Source organism: Poeciliopsis prolifica, unplaced genomic scaffold, assembly GCF_027474105.1.
Source record: "Poeciliopsis prolifica strain line A6 unplaced genomic scaffold, Auburn_PproV2 SCAFFOLD003, whole genome shotgun sequence".
In the NCBI taxonomy this organism is placed as follows: domain Eukaryota; kingdom Metazoa; phylum Chordata; class Actinopteri; order Cyprinodontiformes; family Poeciliidae; genus Poeciliopsis; species Poeciliopsis prolifica.
The window spans coordinates 4227501-4244301 of NW_026562378.1; the positions used below are offsets into that span (position 1 = coordinate 4227501).

At 44.0% G+C, this 16801-nt stretch overlaps 2 protein-coding genes across 4 annotated transcripts in view; one reads left to right on the forward strand and one right to left on the reverse strand.

The window, feature by feature from the left end:
* Nucleotides 1–238: 238 nt before the first annotated feature.
* Nucleotides 239–1682, forward strand: id1 (inhibitor of DNA binding 1, HLH protein). Its single transcript, XM_055027199.1, has 2 exons — nucleotides 239–801; nucleotides 1062–1682. Exons 1-2 carry the CDS (start codon nucleotides 451–453, stop codon nucleotides 1095–1097), a joined length of 387 nt encoding a protein of 128 aa, XP_054883174.1. The 5' UTR covers nucleotides 239–450; the 3' UTR covers nucleotides 1098–1682.
* Nucleotides 1683–5151: 3469 nt separating this feature from the next.
* Nucleotides 5152–16801, reverse strand: part of ncoa3 (nuclear receptor coactivator 3) — a 42291-nt gene continuing 30641 nt past the window's right edge. For 2 of the 3 annotated variants that reach the window (XM_055027179.1, XM_055027178.1), the window contains 15 exons: nucleotides 16608–16751; nucleotides 15308–15455; nucleotides 14703–15226; nucleotides 13090–14045; nucleotides 12877–13000; nucleotides 12028–12270; nucleotides 11341–11547; nucleotides 11053–11170; nucleotides 10757–10928; nucleotides 9395–9757; nucleotides 9170–9280; nucleotides 8369–8603; nucleotides 8102–8294; nucleotides 7829–8015; nucleotides 5152–6958 (listed from right to left, as the gene is read on the reverse strand). In XM_055027179.1, the coding sequence (XP_054883154.1) occupies nucleotides 6947–6958; nucleotides 7829–8015; nucleotides 8102–8294; nucleotides 8369–8603; nucleotides 9170–9280; nucleotides 9395–9757; nucleotides 10757–10928; nucleotides 11053–11170; nucleotides 11341–11547; nucleotides 12028–12270; nucleotides 12877–13000; nucleotides 13090–14045; nucleotides 14703–15226; nucleotides 15308–15455; nucleotides 16608–16751 (3737 nt within the window). In that variant the 3' untranslated portion in view covers nucleotides 5152–6946. The remainder of the gene's footprint in view (nucleotides 6959–7828; nucleotides 8016–8101; nucleotides 8295–8368; nucleotides 8604–9169; nucleotides 9281–9394; nucleotides 9758–10756; nucleotides 10929–11052; nucleotides 11171–11340; nucleotides 11548–12027; nucleotides 12271–12876; nucleotides 13001–13089; nucleotides 14046–14702; nucleotides 15227–15307; nucleotides 15456–16607; nucleotides 16752–16801) is intronic. The other variant, XM_055027180.1, reaches the window with a different exon arrangement.

Sequence of the window (16801 nt, forward strand, 5' to 3'; positions counted from 1 at the left end):
TGGATTCCCACATATTACCCATAAAAGACGCACATTTGTTTCCATTTGTAACGCCATCCCTCATACAGATTGTAAATTCCGATAACCAGCCCGGAGCGCGGACATTGGCTGACGGCGCGCCCTTTGAGCGCCTCTCATTGGCCGCCTCCCTTCAAAAACGGGACGGCTCGGCCACGCCCCCTCCCCCCTCCCCCCTCCCCACGCGCCGCCCTATAAAAAGCCGAGGAGGCTTCCCCATGTGGACTGTCGCGAACTGTCAACACAGACTTGTAGACCTGACCTCCGAAAGGAAGGGAAGAAACCTCGTTTCAGTTGCGCGCGTGCGTGTGCGTGGGGGTGTGTGCGTGTTTTCTTTTTTTTTTTTTTTTTTTTGGTTTGTTTTTTTTTTTCTTCCCTTAAACCCCGTACCCCTTCCCCAATCGGCGGCGACATTCTGTTGGAAGCGAAAAGATGAAGGTTGTCGGATCTACCTGCGCCCTGAAGAGCAAGGTCGGCGGAGAGATCGGCCTGTCCGAGCAGAGCCTGGCCATCTCCAAGTGCAAGATCCCGCTGCTGGACGAGCAGATGAACGTCTTCCTGCAGGACATGAACAGCTGCTACAGCAAGCTGAAGGAGCTCGTGCCCACGCTGCCCACCAACAAGAAGGCGAGCAAGGTGGAGATCCTGCAACACGTCATCGACTACATCTGGGACCTGCAGGTCGAGCTGGACGAGCCGGAGAAGAGCCGCCAGCAGCAGCAACCCGTGCCCCGCACGCCACTGACCACGCTGAACTCGGAGCTGGCCAGCATCTCTGTGGAGGTAAATACCCCCCACACACACACACACCCTACCCTCCCACTCTCCCATCTCCCCTCGCACGTGCCGTAGACACTAATCAGAGCGTCACGTAAAGCAGGATGCGCGTTTGGAGTGGCTGCATGAGAGCGCGAGTGCGTAAAGTTGCCAAATCCGCGCGTCAAAGCGCATGTTTTTGTTTTTTTGCTTTTTGTCTTTAAAATCGTATCTTGCGTGTGCAACATGCGCTGACCTGCTTCTCTCCCTCTCTCTCTCTCCTCCAGAACGGCTGCTCAGAAGAGAGGATAATGTGCCGCTGAGTGCAGACGGCGCGTCTTCCCACATCGACCCCCTGGAAAGGAGCAACGAGGCGAACCCGGCGTGACAGTCTGGGCGAAGGACGTCGAAATCTGGCGCCTCGAACTGTGTAGGGACGTTGAAAAACTCTCTCAACTAGGAAAAACAAAAATTACAAAAAGAAAAAAAAATACAAAAAAATAAATAAATCAAAAGCTACAAAATCAAGACCGGACATCCTCCGGGCCGGGAGGGGGCCCTCTGAGAGCGGCGGGGGTCCAGATCCAGAGAGCCTGCGTCAGTCAGAGGGACCAAGACAAAGTTCGGAGCAACCAGCGACAGGCCGCTGCCGCTGGTTGAGTTTCTTAAAAAACGAAAAGAAAAAAAAGCTCGTGTTTCTCTCTCTCTCTCTCTCTCCTTTTGTATTTTGTGTAAAATCATAAAAAGAATTCAAACGTTTTGTAAAAGAAGAAAAATTAATTTCTCAGATTCCTGAGTGACAAAACTGTATTGTATATTACAATGCCACACTATGTGAAGATATTGTTTTCTTACAATGTACTTTATTTGCGTTTTTATTAAAACAAGAACACTATTTTTTGAACAAGGATCTGTGTCGGGTCTGTTTCTCGTATGGAGCTCTGAAAGGTCAAATTAATCTTTTTTATATATATATATATTTCTCTTTTCTAATAAAGCAAAGTCTCTTGGTAGTATATGGTGCGTTTTTACACAGCTCTGCTAATGTTTTTCTGAAGTGACAGTGAACGCATCACCAGAAACACCTCAAACTTACCAGAAGCTGTCAAAATAAATAAATAAATAGAAAAATACTCAACCAACCAGGGCTGGCAAAAGATTTTATGGGGCCCCTGAGCAGCATTTGATTTGAGGTCACCATAGTAGCTCAGTTGTCCCAAACATTTATTAACCTAATTTAATGGTTTTCTAATAAGCTGACCAGCATTATTCACGTTGAGTAACTTATTAAATCACAGACAAGACTCAGTACGTCTCTGATTTATTCAATCTGGCAGTTTGTCTTTTTTCTTCTAATTCAGGAGTGAGACGTCAATCTAACTATGGATCTGCAATAATATTTTCCACTTTATTATTACAGCTGACCTGCCTGTTCTCTTTTTGACCCCAGACAAATTTACAACCCCCCCCCCACGCCAAAAAAGTAGGGTTTTTGCACCAAAGCTGCTCATCTTCCACAGACAGTCTAACTTTTCTGCATGTCACAAACTAGTCGTTTGAGAAAAAAAAAGAAAAGAAAAAAGGCAAAAATCAAGCCGATCCAAAAGTTTGGATAGACTGAAACGTCTAAGATTTATTTATTTTTTATCTTAGAGGAGATAAAAAAAAAATTAAAAAATCGTCCAGGACCGGCTCGGCTTTCTTTCCCTCAGGCCGGCTCGCCGCAGGTAACGTCCAAACTGGTGGCAGACACGACGGCTCACGTCCACGCACGCAAAGTGCACGTTTGCCTCTGCGTGGGCCATTAAAGTATCGCGTTACCGGAGGAAACGCGAACCTCGATAGAGACGGGCAGATTCGGTGAAAAAAAAAAACTGACATCGAATCGACTTTCGTTTTAATATCGACCAGGTGTGAAATGATCAGAGACAGAGAGAGAGCGAAGAAGAAGAAGAAGAAGTTTATAAAGGGAAGAAGAAGAAATAATGTAAAAGGGGGGCTTGTTTCACGTCATAACACATCATTTAAATGTGCTGTTCCAATATGTTATCGCGTAAATCTGCAGCTCTGTGTCAGCCTCTCTCTCTCTCTCTCTCTCTCTCTCTCTCTCTCTCTCTCTCTCTCTCTCTCTCTCTCTCTCTCTCTCTCTCTCTCTTTCTCTCTCTTTCTCTGTGGTTTAAAGGAAAAAAAAAGACAGAAAGAAAAAACACGAGCTTTTTTGGCGAGGCGATCCGCTCTAAGATTTATTCTGTCTCCCTGGTGCAATGTTTTCCCCATTTCCCTGCGGTGCGATGCGCACAGCTGCAGCCCCGGCGCGGCCAGTGTGTGATTGTGTTTGTGTGATAGAGCTCTGTGCCAAGGGCAGGGGAGGGCGGAGGGGCCCAGACTGAGCGGCGCCTCGGCACACCTGGGGAAGTTCAGGTTAAATAGCTCCGCATTCCTCAACACACAGCTGATTGAAACATTAACAAACAGTAATCCGCGGGCCAGGCCGCAGATGGGCTGGGAATCACGCCAAAGAGAGAGAGAGACAGCGAGAAAGAGAGAGAAAGAGAGAGAGAGAGAGAGAGCGAAAGAGAGAGAGAGAGCGAAAGAGAGAGAAAGAGAGAGATTCCCACAGTACACTGGTACGCGTAAGTTACCTATTAATATACACAGGGAAACTTTTTTTTTTTGTTTTGTTTTTAATTCCAGGAGCTGAGGCCCTTTTTAACACACAATCTCCTTCATAGTTTTCATCGCATCGCTTTAGCAGCCAGGTTCTTACCCCTAGTCCGCTAAATATTAGCTAATGAGCTAATATGGCGCACGGCTCACTGAGCGTTGACCAAGCTGGGAAGATTCACAAGCACATACCTCTCTGGCGCCCATATTTATTATTATTATTATTATTATTATTATTATTATTATTATTATTATTATTATTATTATTATTATTATTATTATTATTATCTAATTCGCATTTTCAATCACATATCTCAGTCTCGGTACCAATTTAATTTCCACGCTCGTCCTGTAATACACAGACGTGAAGGAATCATCGTGTCGCCTCGCTTGTACTTTAGCTCCCTCTGGCGACACCACAGCTAATTACACCCAGCATTCAGGTGGAAAACCCACAGGGAGACAACAGCGCCCTCTTCCGGTGACATGGTGACGTTTCACAAACAACTTGGACAGAGTCGCTTTTTTTCATGTATTTGTTGATTTTTTTCATTTTATTTTATTATTTTTTTTGCATTTGATGGGAATAATTTAGGATTTCAAAAATGTTTCTAAGGATTGTCCGTTTATTATTTTACACAGTTGATGCTGACAGCATGCTTGTGGTGGTGACACACCAACATACACTAATTTACAGATGTAGAATATTTTTTCATTTATTACAACTGAATTGTGGCCTTAAGCTGGGGTCAGGAAAGCCTCTTCTGAAATAATTATGAAAGCATTTCCTCCATTAGTCTGTCTTCAAAATCATATATATATATTTTGACATTTTGTTTAATTTTAAAAGGCAGTATTAATGTAAAACTGACTATTTGGAGCTTTACGTCATGTTATATTCCATCATGAAAAACATACATGGAGTGTTGCTTTAGTTCTTCCAGGCAGATTTGAGGAATCTCCCATGGCAGCCATCTAGCTGTGCAAAACGCCTAGACTGACCGTGTGCAGTCTGCAGGTGAAGCTCCTTCTCAGAGCTGCAGTTTCCAAGCCTCCACATCAGAGTGACACTCGGCTCCTTCAGACTAGCCAGCAGAAATTTACAAACACCTGGGGGATCAGCATCTGCTGGGCGTTAATAGAGGAGCACGACTCTGACTTCCTGAAGCTGGAGTCAGAAGGAGCAGGAGTTTCTTAAAGAGACAGAGGCGTTAAATAATAAAGTCACATGTCTTTCTGGTCATATTAGATATATGTAGCATTTTTTACAACTGAAGGAAACAGTTAATTTCTTGTGCTATAAAATGGCACAATGGGCCTGGAAAATACATAATCCTGGAACATACATAATCCAGAAAGTATATTATAATTGTTTGATTTTTCATTTTGTTTCAGGATTTAAACATATTTTTTTACTTGTTGCAGACATCGTCACGTCTCAAGTTTCGAGAGATACTGCTATGCTCAACCGTGCATGAACAGATTTTTAATATATTTGAAAATAACTCATAATGCTATCTGGGACAAAAAAGATTGTACTTTTTTTTATTTATTTAATAGACATAGAAGTCACTTTCAATGTGCGGTTTAGCCTATGAGTCCTACAGACAATCCTAAATCAGCAAAGTTCTCCAAATGTTAGATATTTTACTGGTGTAACAGGAAGAATAAAATCAGCAGAGTTTTTATTTTAAACAGTATCAGACCAACAACGAGAAGGCAACATGTCTTTATTAGATCCACACTAATAAAAACAGATGATTTGCACGCAGATACGAACGCAGAGTCGAGAATGTTTAAATATAAATTTGTATTTACAACAATATCAACATCAACAGAAACATTTTTGAATATACATCCCGTAAAATGTCAGCTTATTCCACCTCCAAACGAAGAAAAACTAAAAATGTTTCGACTTTTTTGTACTTCATTCGACTCAAAAAGTTTCTTTTTTTTTTGTTATTTATCTTGAAGTAACAAAATCTGGACAGCTTAAACAAACGTTGCTTCCTGAAAAATAGAAGAAATATTGATATGTTTCAAAGTGGATGTCTGTCATTCCATTGGTATTTCTTGAACACAGCAAAAACATGCATTTTGTTTCCTAGAAGGGGAAAAACAAAACAAAACAAAAAAAAACTTCCAGCAAGTTCAAAGCTTCAGGTCCTCTTCACTCCGATGAGCCGAGTATTTTCCTCCATTTCCAGAACCGTCCTATGTTGTTTTTTTTTACTTTTTTAATTAATTTTATTTAAACAGATCCATGATATGTACCCATTTACCATTCCAATAATAGATAACACATCTCATAAAAAAATGTACATCAAAAACCTCAAACTATACACAGATGTGGAAAAATATCTTTGGATTGCGCGTGTTGAAAAGGTAGATCCTGCCGGTCCATAACAGTCGAAACGAAGACAGAGAGAACAAACAAAAAAAAAAAAAATCCTGCAGCTTTAAGGAGACGGGAGGGGTGGGAGTGTCCTAACCAAATCAACGAACTCACGCTAACGAGTTTGTGTCTTTTCGTTCCTTCACTTGAACCAACCCAGATGCTCCTCAACTATGTAAAAAAAAAAAGTGCTTTGCTAAAAGATGAGAAACAAACACAATAAAGGGGGAAATGAAAATAATTTGGGAAACTGACAAGAACAGGAAACCAAACGTGTTGCAAAAAACTACAAAACAAAACAAATAAAAATCAACCAAATCAGCTTTGACCTATGGGACACAAAAATACAACCAGGTCTCTTTTTTTTGTGCAAGAAAGGGCCTATAAAAAGCAGGGCTGATATATATTTCTCCACTATTTACAATTCATATTCACAGAAGACATACGAGACATCTAATACTGCAGTACCATTCGTTTTTTTGTTGGTTTTATTCTCTCTTAAAAACATGGATTATGATGCTCAGTTACAGTCGAAAGCATAGAGGCAAGAATTATTGCTCCAATCTGCATAACATTATTAGTAAACTGTGTGCTTACAGCTTCCAATGACTTAAGAATGAGGTGCATTTAAAGGCTAAGGAAAACGAGAAAAAACAAACTGAAACTGTTGTAAAGGCATTGAATCTCTAGTAAGGCTGCAAAGATGAAGGAATATTGCATCCACCTTTTCTTTCCCACCTCTCCCCCACCTCCAGAAACAAAGAGGCTTCCTGGTAAAGTGCAGCCGCGGCCAGTCGTACCGTAGTCCTGTTCTGTGTCCTGGCTGCGCCGCTGAACGCCGCCCGACGGCTCAGGGTCAGCTGCCCAAACAGACGCGGGTCGATTTTTGTGCTTCCAAGGCTCCGACTTGGAATAAAAAGTTTGCACAAAGCAGTCTCTGTGGCCCACTTCTCTTATTGCAGTACAGTCCCACGTTACCTGACTGCACCCAGGCTTCTGAGTCATCGTTTCTTACTTTGTTTAGCAAGAAGAGGGAGCGGGGGCTGGTGGGGGCGGGAGGGTATCTACCGTCTGGGGCGTGCTGGTCCAGCTGGAAGAGTCCGCCAGCGGTCCTCAGCAGAACTTCTGGAGAGACAGAGGTCCATCATGAAACCAACGTTCATGTCGTAGAGATGAATACAGCATCGTGTATGAAACTATTTTTTTTTACTCTTATACTGTTATCTGTGCAAACTATAATGACATTGAAATTTTAAAACTGAACACTCCGTTAAAGCTGATGTTTTGAAGAGAGGAATGGGAAAAGATGTCTGTGTAAAGGCCAGACGACAGATTGCAACAAAAACTGTCCCTCATCTTAACTGCATGAAAACTCCAACAGACACAAGCACTCACAGAACAAATGCAACAGAGAAAAATGCTAGTCAAAAAATGTTGCAACTACAGAAAATGTCAGCAAAAACCTCCGATCAATGACAGAAATGCAAATTGAAAATGTTGCAACAACAGGAAACAAAAGCAGAAGAAAAAATGCAACAGGTAGCAAAAAAAAAACAAAAAAAACATCACAAAACACATCAAATTTGCACCATAAACAGAAGACCTCCGGGCCACTAGGTGGCGTCAAACTGTACTCAGTAAAGTGCGGGTGTTGTGTTTTAATTGGATGCCAAGTCAGACGAAGAAAGAAAATTATAAAACAGCAGCTTATTTAAGGCGGTAATGTCACTTACTCTAGACTTCCCCTAGTGGTCTGGAGGATTTTCATTTTGTGGAAAGTTTCCAGTGTTTTGTATTTGCAGTTGTTTCAGCCATTTGTGGCATTTAAATTTTTTTCTTCTTATTTTCTGTGATTGAGGCATTTTTTTAAGGGTTTTTATGTTGCATTTGTATCTGTCACAATGAAACCCAATAAAATCCACTAAATTCTGTGGTCGCATCAGGATAAAATGTCTAGATGTTTAGAATTTTGTGGTAGTGCAACGTTTTATCTACCGGATCGGGTCCCATTGGCAGCCTGTTCATCCCCATTGGGTTCATCCCCATCTGGCCTTGCATCTGAGACATCTGTCCTGCTGCTGGGCCGCTGACTGGTCCCGGTCCACTCATTGTGGGGTTCATCATCATGGGTCCAAACTGGCCCTGGTTGGCCTGCTGTGGGAACTGTTGCTGAGGATAAGGGCTGGAAAGAAACAAAAATAGAGTCAAACACACAGGAAAAAAAAGCAACAACCCTGGAATATCCAATGAATGGATGATGGTACACACTTATTTCTCTGCATTCCTCCCTGTGGCCAGCCTTTCATGTCTCCAGACGGGTACATGTGCCCTCCCTGGGGATTCCCCTGCATCCCCGCCATCATGGCGTTCTGTGGAGGCCCTCCCATTCGGCCTTGCATCATATTCCCCGGCGGGCTGCTGCCGGGAGCCATGAATGCCGAGTCCCCCTGCTGGTTCATCCCTGGAACAACAACGGATATGAAGCTGAAACCTGAGGACCGTTGCAGACGACCGTCTCTGCCTCACTTCGCTCACCGTAGTTACTTGCGTAGTTAAATCCCTGCTGTCCGGGCTGATTCATCGGGGGCCCTCCCACCAGGGGGTTCTCCATGCCACCTGGTGCAGTGACGTTAGGAGGGGGGCTGAAGCCTCCTGCCGCCGCTTGATTCTGTTGCTGCTGCTGCTGCTGCATTATCATCACCATCCTCTGCCTCCTCATCATGTTGTCTCTGGTGCGCTGAGCCATCATCTGGGCACTCAGGAAACCCGGCTGCAGACACACAACAACCCATGCAGTCACTGGGTTAAGTAACCGATTGACTCATCCGACTGATTGTGATTCTTTATCATCAAATAATTTGCTGAAAGAGCAACATATTCAGAGCAGTAGTTAAGTCAAAACTGTGTAAAAAAAAGAAAGAAAACCTTTTCATCTAAGCTAACAAGAACCTTGGTCTGTAAATATGTCCTACTCAAAACTCATGTTGACGTTAAAAAACTGTTTTGGCTTCAAGTGCGTCCTTTGTAAGAAATGACAGAGAACGTTAAAAAAAAGAACTTTACGTCTTTTTGGACAGTACAATTTGTCAGTTTTTTCTGTTTGCTTGAATTATTTGGATATTTGCATCTACAACAAGCCTCAAGCGGTTAAATAAAGAAATCTGCAGAATGTGGACATTTTTAAATTTAATTAGTCATCAAAATAAGGGATTAATCGTCAGAGTAATCAGTTAATTGTCAGAATAATCGACAGATTAATGGACTACTGGAATCATTGTCAGCTGCAGCCCTGTTGATCAGGAACCTGAAGCGATATGCATGGTGTTTACTGCATACCTGACCACTCATCCCTGCTGACTGCATGCCGGGCTGCATGGCTGAGCGCATGGCGGGGTTTCCTCCAGGGACGTTTTCCATTTTCATGCCTTGTCGTGCCTGGTTCATAAACTGCCAAAGAAGACACAAAAACGCTTTTCAATGCGCCTGGCGGCAATTTAAGGTTAATGGAAACACAGAAGGAGAATTAATAAAAAGATGATTCTGGGGGTTCTGAGTGTTCACCTGCTGTCCCTGCAGTCTCTGCTGCAGCTGCAGTCGGAGAGGCTTGGTGGCGGTCATCATGCGAGGCCGCTGCATGTTTGCGCGGGGGTTGCCCATGGCCCCCATGCTCGCCATGCCAGGGAAGCCTCCTGTCTGGCCCATCTGATTCATCATGGGGTTGAAGCCGCCAGGCGACTGGCCCTGCATCGAGTTACCTGCGTAACCAGGCTGCATTCCCATTGACTGTGGGCCCGGGTAAGCCTGGCCATAGATTGGCTTCTGGTCCAAGCTCATCGAGGAGTCGAGGCCTGGAAATTGTTCTGACGGGAGGCAAGGACCCTGCACCTGATCCGGGCACGTCTGGGGGACTTCGGGTCCCTGGGCCTGCAAGAGACGAAGACAGAAGTTATGGAGGTAAAACTCTACTGGAGCAGCAGGGCAGCATAGCAACACAAAGCAACACAAAGTTAGCAGCCCTGCAACGGTAACTCATTTTGCTAGGCAATAAATTGTCCCAGAAATGAATGCAATAAACAATAATAATACTGTCATTTTGAGACTATTTTCAATTGATATGCTGATAAAACTATAATAACGCAAGTTCTCTCCATGACCAATGCATTTTTGTCAATTTGTAAAGAACAGAACGATGCGACTGGAAGATATTTTAAAGATCCGGTAATGTGTCATTATTTACCAAAAGTGTCTCTTGGTAAATAATGACACTTTCAAAGCACATTTGCATTACAAGTTGCATTAAAGGTCTGTTAAAAGTGCATTATCTGGGATTATTTTGTAAATAACTACATTTTTATGCAAATTTGCATTAAAACATACAACATCTGTTAACAAAACTGCCCGTCAGAAAGGAAATGATCAAACTCACTTTATTGATTTGTTGCTCAATGTGACAGGCTTTCTTGTGTGGTGAGTCTAGTCAAAGCATCAGTCTCTCTTAAAGACGTCACAGAGACCATGCTTAGTGGACAGACATCAGTAGAGTTTCTGCACATGAAGTTCGTTTCAAGTTGGTTCATAGAAACTTTTTAAATTAAAATATTAAGATTTATAATGCCACAAATGACAAGTTTTGCTGCACAAACATTTGAGTCCAATTTTGTTTAATTTGAAGAAGGTGGGGGCAACTTCACTCAGGTGTCCAACATCGGTGTCTGACCTCACATATGCATTTCTAGAAAAATAGTTTGAAAATTCCTGAAAAGGCCTTCCTAGAAGAGTTGAAGCAGCAAATCTGACAAACAGTCGATGTGTTGATGAAAATCGTGTCAAACGGATAAACAATAAAATGGATGTGCGTGACAAACTACGGCCACCAACATCCAGTAAGTGAACGCAAATCTTTAGCTCCAAGTTAGTCTGTACCTGGCCCACTATTTCAGGGATCCCCAGGGCTCGATCTATTTCCTGCAGAGCAATGACATCAGCGGTCTTGAGCAGGGAGTCCAGCTGGTCCAGAAGAGCTCTTTCATCAGTCGGACCATCGTTACTGGGCAGAGTCCCCAGGAGCTCCTCCAGGGGATGAACTAACGTGTCCCTAGGTCGACCGAGTGACACAAAAACGATTAGGTCTCTGTTAGAGACTACAAAGTGGACGAATTATTAGTGTCTTAAACTAACCTGAAAAACCCAAAGGTGTGAAAAAGCAGCAAAATATTCACCTGTTTGAACAATTTGCCGGTCGGTCCATTCCCATGGCGGAGTCAGGCCAGGAGGGAGACCGAGGAGGAGGGCCGTTTCCACCAAACGGACTCATGGCCATACCGCCTTCATTATTACCTGCAGAAGAGATAGTGGACGTTTTATGTATTAAAAAAAAACAACCTAGTAAAGCATCCACCATAAAACAGTTCAGATCCATTTCAGCAGTCTGGCTTTCTTATTTCTATGTTGCTTTTTTTTTTACTCCATAAAACCCCGCCCAGCTGATCTCTGATCACACGTCATACCCATATCCATGAGTTGCTGCTGCAGCATCGATCTGGGGTTCGCAGGCACACTATTGGAGCGGTTCATCATGGGTAACCCCATTTGGCCCGGACGAGACATGCCTGGGTGTCCCGGTCCGGCCACAGGGTTGCTATTGGGCCTCTGCATCCCCCACTCGCCTGGAACCGCCATAGGAGGGCGCTGATGGATACCTCTGCCCATTCCTCCTGTACAACAAAGGTCAAATAGTTTCTGGGGCTGCAGCGATTGTTTTAATTGATTAATCGCATAAAACAATTTATACATTCTGAAAATGTTTCATTTAACCACTTAAGCTCATTGATTTCTCTGATTATGTCTTTCAGGAAATGACCTTTTACTGAGTCCATATACTAAGGGTTAACAATTAATCAATTACAAAATTAGTAGACTATTTTATTATTTTAATGAATCATTTAATCACAATTAATTTGACTAATCATTTCAGTCCTAATGGTTTCGAAAACAAGCTTTTTCGACTCTGCTAACGTAGCACCCTGAAAGTCCCATCTATTTAACTATTTCACATTCATTTTTGCATGATGACTGTCTTGTTTTTATTGTGTGTGTGTGTGTGTGTGTGTGTGTGTGTGTGTGTGTGTGTGTGTGTGTGTGTGTGTGTGTGTGTGTGTGTGTGTGTGTGTAAAGGTTTTGTCGTTTTAAATTACTTGCTGCGTTTCCTCGGGGTGGACACACACCCATGCCTCCGGGAAAGCCATTGGGCACCAGTCCGGGTCGGATAGAAGGATCCATGTTCTCCTGTTTGACCAGCGATGGACAGGGGACGTTCTGTCTCGCTGCCAGTCCTCCGCCTCCAACTGCCATCTCTCCATCCGGGGGCTTTGCATCCAAGGACAAAGCTCTCTGGAAAGGCACGCGCTGCGCTGCCAGGCCTGGGACTCTGTCCCCATCTGAGACACAAATGTCAACGAGATCAGCTCGCATTATTGCACTTAAACCGAGGAAACAGTCAATTCTCAGAGGAGACAAAAAACCGCAACAACAAAACAACATTACAAATGAACTAACAATTATTTTAGTGGTTGATTAACCTATCGATTATTCAGATGATTAATTGGATAAAAACATTCCTCAGATTTTTCAATTAGAAAGACTTGAAAAGATGCAAATAAACAAACAATTATGCAAAACACAACTGAATAAAATGTTCCTTTTGAATATGAAAATAAACATCTTATTGCTGAATTTTCTGAGTTGACGGATAACTGATTACTAAATTAGTTGATGAATATTTAATTTAATCACAATTAATCCAAGTAATCGCTTCAGTCCAGATAAACTGATCTGCAGATCGCCAAGGGAATCGGCAGTTTCAAATCTGATATTCATAGTTGCTCTGATGGACCGGAAACATTTTCAGTCATGTCCAAAGCTGTCAGGGAAACACCAGAACACCTGCATGCATGAATGAATGCTTTTTCATGACACAGGAGAATTGTTTTTACACCACTCATTCATAGCGTTTGATTATGACGCGTTGATTTAAGACGCCTCACCAAGTAGCGTGTCAGACATGGCTCCTTGCTTGTTTCCCGTTTCCTTCCCAGCTCTGGAGTCTGGCTCGGGATAGAATCCGGAGTTGCTCCGCGGAACGCCCAAGATGGTCTCCAGAGTCTCCGTCTGAAGAAAGAAAAAGTATTCATTACAAATGTAACCTGTTCATTTATTAAATACGACCCCATCTATGAATGGAACATTCAAAGTCCTACCTCATCAGTCGGCTCCTGCTTCACCTTCCCATCCAGGGTGTGAGGGCCCGAGCTGCTGACTCCACCCGCCTTGCTTCCTCTCCTGTCCAAATCCTCCAGCTTTGGCTTGACGTCGCCTCCTTCCTTAGATTCGTCTTTATTGAGAAGGTACTGAAGGAGGGGGCGGGGCTTCTCCTTTTTGGGGCTGTGCTGCTCCTTCTTGGGTTCGGGTCCCTTCCCGCCCGCGGCTCCGGCGGCGGGCCCCGGCTCCGGCGTCCCCGCGTCCAAGCAGCTCTTGCCCGTGGCCTCGGCCGTGATGCGGGCCACGTCGTCGGCCGTGTTCCCGTTCTGCAGCAGCTTGTGGAGGATCTTGTGTCTCTCCTGCAGCGACTGGCTCGTTGCCCCGGACAACGTTACGGAGCCGTGATTCTCGTTGGTGGAGGACGACACTCCCGTCGTCGAGGACGGGCTGGTAACTCCGGGGGCCCCGTCCTTGGCGTCGGGCAAGGAAGCGGGCGCCGAGCCGAGCGTCTGATTGGGCTGCACCAGTTCGTCTGTTGGAGAGGTGAGAAGCTGCAGGAGCTTCTTGTTGCACTTGTCGGGGGCCCGCCGGTTGGAGTCTCCGGCTCCAAGGCACGCCTGGCTGTCCGGCCGGTCCGGAGGGCCCTCTGCGGTCGGGGTGTGTGGGTGCTGCTGCGACTGCTGATCTGCCCCCAGCGAGCTGCCTGGGCTCTTGGATTCTGAATATGGTGGGGGGCCTGCTTTACAGGGGCCACCTGCTGCCTGATTGGTGGAGTTTATGCTCGGGGAGCTGTCGGGCTTTTGTGGTGGCGGCGATGTGAGAGATGGATGCATCGGGTTCCCGACGCCCTCGCTGATGGCTTGGAGGGCGTTTAAGGAGCTGCTGGAGTAGCTGGCTCCTCCTGTTCCGCCTCCAGAGTTCCCAGTATGGCTGGAGCTCATGGGGGAGTTTAAAGCTGCAACATGGTACAAGACAAATAAACGTAAGAAAGCAGAACATACTTAAAAGTTGACCTATTATGGTTCCTCAAATAGGTTAGGATAGGTCTATGAGCCATACAACGTATTTAGTAAAAAAATCATTCTCAAATAATTTAGTCTGGGTAGCTCTGCTTATTTTGTGCTCCTTTCATAAGAGCTCAATGCTCTGCCACTTTTATGCAAATAAACTGCTACTGGCCACAATGTTTAAACTCACATTTTTCCATCTCCCCTTTGTGCAAATTGACCGTTTAAAAAAAAAAAAAAAAGCCAGAAACTAGATTGTATTTTTTTCTTTTTTTTGCCAGAGGAAGTTACTTTGAATTTTGATACTTCAATCGACTTTCTTTAATCAAACAATGGGATGATTTAAAATGTGCGAAAAAAACGATAGAAACAGGGTTTAAAAATAGAACAAGGTCATGTTCTTATGTTCTTTGTGTGAATGCAGAGAGATGTTCTTCATTGCTGTCAACAACACTTGCCTACATGCAGCTGGAAATCCAGCTGACCAAACATGCTGGAGTCAAAAACAGCTTTTTTTAAATCCGGTATGTGCAAAAATAGGCAGAAAGAGAATCCATGTTTAACAAATGTATTAACTTATAGTTTACTGAAAGTTTCACCGATACCTCCAGGAGAGAAAGGACTGGCGCCCGTCTTGGGGCTTCCTCGGACTCTGGGTGAACCCATGACATTGTGTGGCCCATTGATCCCTGGACTGGCTTGAGTGGGACTGGTCATACCCATCCCGTACGCTCCAGCTCCATGGAACTGGCTCATCTGCTGCTGCTGCTGCATGCTGTGATGGCCCATCGGATTCACCTGGTTCATGGACCCCATTTGGTTCATCGTGTTCATCGAATGCATGGAATTCATCTGATTCATCTGATGCATGTTGTTCATCTGATGCATGGGATTCATTTGATTCATCTGATGCATGTGGTTCATCTGGTTCATGGGATTCATGCGGCCGCCGACGGAGTAAGGGGGGCCTCCTCTTTGTGGCATATTGCCGTGCTCCGCCATGCCATAGCCCCTGTTCATGCCCATGTTCCCCCCTGGACCCATGTTCATGTGCTGGCTGGGGTTGTTCACGCCCATGTTTTGAGGCCTCATGTGGCCGCTCTGTGTTCCGCGATAAGCGCTGTGCTCCCTGCAGAGAACCAGCAAATAAAATGAGGAACGAATCTTCTAAGAATTGTGGTTCTCTTTTCCATTACTGAAGCATTTCTACCTTTGCAGCAGGTGAGTGGAGAGGAAAGAGAGCGGCTCATTCGTGTTGGGATTCCTGCAGAGCTCGGTTCGTGTCCGGGCCGTGACTGGCGTCCCGTCAGAGAGGGAGAAGCGATAGAGAGGCGTCTCCGAGTGCCCGTTATGGAAAGCTGGAGCAGGAAAAAGGTGATAAAAAGTCCCATTAAAAAAACAAGAAAAAAACTTGATAAATTTTAAACAGAATGTTAATTTTATGAATCAACTACAGTTCCCGAAAAGGAGAATTTGAAGATCTCCTACATTTTGTTAATGTAACACAACAAATGTCTCTGTGAAGTCTTTAGTGACGTTTTTTGCAAATAGATTTCTTCCAGGTTGTGCATAATTAATAGTGATTAATAGAATACTGATAAATGGGGATTGAGAGCAAGATCAACGTGTCTGCAGATTTCAGCAAGTCAAATTTAAGACTTCAATATTTTTTTAATGCCACAGTGAATCATATTTAAGACCATAGAATCTACAAATGTAGGGGATGGTTGAGGCATCTTGTTGTATTACAATGAAGCACAGCAAAAACTGCTAGCTCGCGAGCATATATTAGGAGTTAGTTAGCGGTAGCCTCAACTGCTTTGAGATGCAGAAAGCAATGAAGATGTCTGTGCACGACTCAAACTTTTACCTGACAGAAAAATGAGAAAGATACCTACATGTTCCAGTTTAACGAGTCATGTCAAGACAAAATTTAAGATCTGTAATTAATGAATTAAAGTCCAACTCACATTTTGTAATTAATTTAAGACTTTAAGAATCTAATTCCAGGTGTATTAATTCAAGACTTTTTAAGGATTTGCAGACACCCTGAGGATGCTTTCCATGTTGGTTTTCCTCCATTCAACTTTGAACGGGTGTTCTCACAGTTTTCCCTCAACAATGGCTGGCTTCTTCCAGGGACACAGTTCTTCTGCCAACAAATTTTCCCACCTTTCCCATTTCATTTTATTCCACACCTTTTACCTCTGACCCTTCTGGTGAATTCCAGCATCCACACACAAATGTGGTCCGCATGACAAAAAAGTTATCATACCTCAGCTTAAGCTTTTAAAAAGGTTCAAAGTATGTAAGAACCAATGGATTGCATAGATACATTTAAGGTATGACATTTATTGGTACCCTGTAGAAAAACCCTGCCAGCTGCTGTTAAGTGTCAAACTGTAAGCAACACGTAGGCAGCCTTGTTTCGCAAATGCAAAAACATGGAAACATTTTAATGTGACAAGAAAAAGTCTGACTGCCAATGAGCCAGGAGCCTAAGAACATACCGTCTTGATAGTGGCGTTTGTACGACCACGGCTGTCCTTCACTTCTGTTAAGGAACATCTGCATGCAGCGCCTCACCAGGTCTTCCCACCCTGGAAGCATCGAGCTGTGCAGAGTGCTCTGATGTTCAATTTCAATCAGCTTCCCTGCAACAGAAGACGCACAGTTAAAAGTTCAACTCTGGCTCGACTTTCCG